This window comes from Manis pentadactyla, chromosome 5 (genome assembly GCF_030020395.1).
Source record: "Manis pentadactyla isolate mManPen7 chromosome 5, mManPen7.hap1, whole genome shotgun sequence".
Lineage (NCBI taxonomy): Eukaryota > Metazoa > Chordata > Mammalia > Pholidota > Manidae > Manis > Manis pentadactyla.
In genome coordinates this window covers 60,305,675-60,310,893 of record NC_080023.1, presented here as the reverse complement: position 1 = coordinate 60,310,893, position 5,219 = coordinate 60,305,675, and the positions used below count along the sequence as shown (strand labels likewise).

Here is a 5,219-nt window from a genome sequence, read left to right as displayed (position 1 = left end):
CTGCCCACCTTTGTTTTAATGTACATTGGGAATTAGAAGAGAACAGGCTTTGCTCCACACCACAGGTAGTGTTCACCCACAGAGGGAATGGCAGCTGCAGGTACCCAGAGGGTTTGTAAGGAGTTAATGACAAAGGAAAAGTAGGTTGCAAAGTCCACCAACTAGTGAGAAAGTAAGAGACGGCTCTCTACCTCATTGTGGAGCTTTTAAAAAAGAGGGACTTACAATACCCAAGAGCAACAGTAAATGAGATGGGAGGTGGATAAATGCGAATTAAAGTTCTAAGATCCTTGTTTTTCTCACTGGAAATGTAAAGTTTAGCATTGGTAAACTGGACTTCTTAGAACTGTAGATTGTTATTTTTCATCATGTCTGGAAAGCTTTCATGTTGTCTCTGACCCTCTTCTCTTTCTTCAGCTTGTAAAAAATCCAACAAGACATGGATAACTTTCCCTGTATCCTCCATGTCTTTTCATTTCTTTTTCCAATTCACTACCTCTTTATCGCTCTGATATCGCATTTCAGATACAGTTCTCTGGCTTTATTTCTTACATCTCCAATTTTCTTTCCAGCTATGTCTAATCTATTGTCAGACTCATCCACTGACTTTTTGACTTAAATTATTGTATTTTTACCTTTAAAGATTTCATTTGATTTGTTTTCAATTATGCAGGACTTTAATCACATTTTAAATTTCTTTTGCCTCATTTGTATTAGTTTTACTCTTCAGTTCGCTGAGAATCACCTTCTATTGTGTACCCTTCCCTCTTTCACTGAGTGCCAGGCTGTGCTAAACTATACAGATACCTGGACTGATTAATTGAAAATGTGAAGTCAGCCTTATTAGCAAAATGGCATTTGGTGGGGAGCTGAGAAAATTTCCACCATTCTATAGAAGACACAACTGTTTGTAACCCATCTCTGGAAGAGAGTTCTCTTTTTTTATGAATAAATGTCTGTAATTTTCCACATGATATACCAAATGCTAAGGGGAAGCATTTATGTTTTCTAAATCAAAATATGATCTTTACTATAAACAAAGATATAAAACGTTCTAAAACTACCAAGGAGAGACAAACACCTGATGACTTTGACAATAAAGTTTATTTTAAACGTCTTATAGTTAAATTTCTATTTCCATACTATCAAAAACAGTAAAATAAAGCTCTTTGTGAAGACATAAAAAAAGTCAATGTTAAAAAAAAATAATTTAAATAAAATTATGAGGATCTATTTGTACATATAAATCTATTTACACATATAAATAACCAGCAAGAAATTACTTGTTAACATTTTTTGGTGAGTTTGCTACTTTGAGAAAGGTAGTCCTACCCACGGATTCTGGTGGTCTAGCACAGCAGTTGCCTGCCAAGGCTTGGCAGTGACAGACAGGGTAGGGTCTATTGAAGTAGGACTGTCAGTTCCATTAAAATTTCAGATAAATAATGTTATACTTATACTGAACAGTCAGTCATTTGTTTATCTGAAATGAAAATTAACTGGGTATCCTGTTTGTTTTTTCATTTTGCTAAATCTGGTAACCCGATCAAAGAATAAAAGCTTTGATCAAAATTGTTTTGTAATGTAACACCATCTAATATCTAAAATAAATATCAATTCACTACCATCATTACACAATTCTATCAATAATGCTCCTTTCTCATTTTTGCAAATTCATGTACAGTCTTACATTCAAAGCTTAAATAAATACATAAATAATAAATAGATGAATAAGTTACACTTGAAAATAATGTGTATGACCATGAAAAAAGGTTAATGTGCTTCCACATGACCTCACATCTCTGCAAAGTAGGATGGTGGCTCACACTTTCTCTCCAGTTTAGGAATAAAGGAGAAGCTGAGGTACAGTTGACAGGGGTGTAGGCTTCCTGGCTGGCAGACTAAGGTTGTAAGATTTAACAACAACAAAAAACTACAGATTTCCAGATAAATTTGAATTTATGGTAACAGATGAATAGTTTCTTAATATATGTGTCCTGGACTTGCATGGGACAATGTTCATGGGACACTGAAAAAACTATTCATTGTTTTGCTTATTATTCAAATCTAACTGAGCATCCTGAATTTTATCTGGTAACCCTACACCAGGCCCCCCACAGTACATGAAGAGCTGAAGATTTGTTTCAAGTTTCATTGACATCTTTACTGAGGAATTCTTGGAAACCATGGAGAATACGTTATTTTCTTCTTCATGAATTTTGTTGCTCTGCTCTGAAAATAAATAGAATAAAAGAAAAAAATTACAAACTGGCAATGTTCTAACAAAGAGGAAAATATAGTTCTTGAATATAGATTTAATACGGAAATTAATACAGTCTTAGATGTTCATTGTTTAGAAATGCCCTATATTTTCAAACATAAATAAAACAGATAAGTTATCATCCAAACCAGGAAAGGTCTGAGAATGAAAGGGAGCCAAATGAATGACACAGGGCATGGGCATAAACCCAGATTTCCCTGGACAATCAGATGTGTGTTCTTCCCAGTCATGAGTACAATAAACTCATTATTGCTCTTATTTCCTTAGTCAAAGAGGCAGATACTTAAAGAGATGAGTTGCTGCAGGAACAGCAGGAAATGATAGGCAACTGTTGGATTGTGTGTCTCAGGAGAAATGAAGAATCCAACCCACCACCAAAATCCAGCTTACCTCTTCAAAAATATCTGTACAACCTTCTGCACCCACTTCTCCTTGGGGTCCAGGCAGACCTCTACTCCACTGACAAGTTTAACGCTGCAATGAGAGAGAGATGATGAAAATCAGTACAGAGTGGGCCTCAGACGTCCCTTTGCCACTCAACTCATGGCTCCTCACGTGCAGGCATAAAAATCCAAGTTCATAAAAATGCATAGTTCTAAGGCACGGAAGGTACCATACTGAAGAGGTATCAGACAAAGAATTTTTCTTTTCTGTTTTGCCTGCTGCTATATCCCTAGTACATAGAACTTTGTTGGGTACTTCCTTCCCTCTTCTTCAATCCTAGCTTTGCTAATACCTAATCACTTTTGAAAAGTACTTACATGATTTCTGAATGGTCGCAGTGTGGCCCACTCTCAATCACTCTCAGTTCTTTGATATATTTGGGGTGGAAAGGCGTGGAGTGTGTGTTTATGCACTGGCATCGAAGTTCTGTGCTGATCCTGGACAGAACTGCAGCTGTGGAAAAAAATAAAAGCAATTAAGGATTAATTTCATCAAGAGGCACAGCTTTGCTAGCTACTTCCTCTTTAATTCTACCAGGGTAATTTGGGGACTGTGTGTTTGGTAAACATCACACACATCTTCAGCAAACTCTTTCCTGAAACTAAAGGCCTGATATTCTCCTAATCCCCAACTTCAGTTGTTTCCTTTGTTTTAAAAGCAGTCATTCCTGACAACGTTAAATGATGTTCTCCATAAAGACTTGGAGTTGTTTTTGCATAGTGTTCCACCCTCAGGACACTTTTTCTTCTACTTGGTATTGTATAATCTCTGTGATACCACAGTGCTATTTACAGTAGGCAAACGAAATTCACCAACAGGGAAGTTGCCTTCAGAAAGAATTAATAGAAATATATAGGTGGGTTAGTTGCACAGAGATATTTTATATCTTAGGAAAATCCTTAGTGTTTGAAGGAAAATTTAAAAGCATAGAAACTAGATGCTGTTGTCATTCTAAGCTGTATTTGTTTCATAGGAGAGATCTGAAGAAGAGCTATAATCTGTCAAGGTGTCTTTAAACCAAACAGGAATTGATAGCTGTCTGAAGTTTGTCAAAAATATAGTATATGGGGTAAGATTACCTGAGTTACCTTGCTCAAGATTAATAGATCATATGGGTAACTAAGTGCCCCAATAAGCTATATTCTAGATTATAAATTTATGTTAACATGTGCATGCACTACAGAGTAAGAATGATAGGAATGGAATAAATTAATTAAACTTTATACTTTTCTAAGTGTTGTATAGATACAGCCTAAAAAATTAAAGCTTCATTTTAAAAGACTGCAAAGATGATTTTCTTGTCTTGAATAAAAACGATGTTATCAAAGCATTAAGGATAATCTTGCTCTATGAGAATCACATTTAGAAGCAAGAAAACTCTAGATCAGAAAGATGTGCTTACCTTCACACACAGCTGCAGAAAGCAGGAAAGCTGCCAAAAGAGCAACAGCCAGCTTGGAAGTCATGTTTTCAAGAAGTATTTTCTCTCTGGTTTCTTACTGGCTCTTGTCCTAGACCCTTGTGAGCTCTGCTGTCCTCAAGGACTCGTGTCAGATGGAGAGCTCCTGAGGCTTTATATATGATTGCCACCGTACAGAATATGTGCACCCTCACTCTTGCATTATGTCAGAGGAAATTCCACAATATGCAACCAACTTCCCGCCCTTTGAGAGCAGCCCTGAGTCATCAGACTCCTCTGGCTGGTCCCTTATCAAGTTTTCAGCACGACTGAAGTTTATTTGACTTGTAGAATAATTTAATTTTATTTAAGAGCATGTTTATTTTAGAACAGGTTTAAAAACAGTTTTTAAGTACTCAAGCTCCTTAGCTGGATCCATCAGTTGAATTCCTTTTTATTTATAAATAACTTTATCATCGCACTATCTGGCACCTGTTAGAGTAAGATCTTTTATAATTATTCTTTTATGGCACAGTTGTTCCTTTAGCTAAATTATTTGTGCTATAATGAGAGAGAAGGTAATCTAGTCAGCCACTTTTATTGATGATGTAATTTATGAGAAGTCCTTTTCTAAGCATTTTGAGTTTCCAGGAACTATTACAGCTCTCAAGGGGCATATTACAACTTCTTAAAAGATACGGTTTTCTAATGTATGTTTAACAGAAGAAAGGGCACACCTTTTAGTTTAGTCCCACAAATATTTGTCAAGTAAGTTCTGAGTAATGTGGGGATCTAGAAATAGGTAAGACTAAGGTCTTGTTTTAAAGGGCTTGGTCTACCAAAAGAAGAAAGCAATGTAAGGCCTTGATGATATTCCAGAGCAGACAAGTGGCACCAAGATATTAATTCCAACAGTGGCATAAGGGCAGAGTCTTCCATACGCAGTTTGAGCAGGGTGTTGAAGGATGGGAAGATTTTAATAGAGAAAGATGAAGGGGAACAACACATTTTAAGATAGGGACAGGGTTCAAGGATGTTCAGGTGGTAGAATGAAGCTATGTTTATACTCCAGGAAGTGGTTCGTGGGGCTTGGTT

The 5,219-nt window shown here is 36.4% G+C and overlaps 1 protein-coding gene across 1 annotated transcript; it reads right to left on the bottom strand.

The window, feature by feature from the left end:
• Nucleotides 1–1,085: 1,085 nt before the first annotated feature.
• On the bottom strand, nucleotides 1,086–4,283 carry CXCL8 (C-X-C motif chemokine ligand 8). Its single transcript, XM_036927544.2, has 4 exons — nucleotides 4,128–4,283; nucleotides 3,043–3,178; nucleotides 2,672–2,755; nucleotides 1,086–2,232 (listed from the first exon to the last, which is right to left on the bottom strand). The coding sequence occupies exons 1-4, from the start codon at nucleotides 4,189–4,191 to the stop codon at nucleotides 2,211–2,213; spliced, it is 306 nt and encodes a 101-aa protein (XP_036783439.1). The 5' UTR covers nucleotides 4,192–4,283; the 3' UTR covers nucleotides 1,086–2,210.
• Between the last annotated feature and the right edge of the window lie 936 nt (nucleotides 4,284–5,219).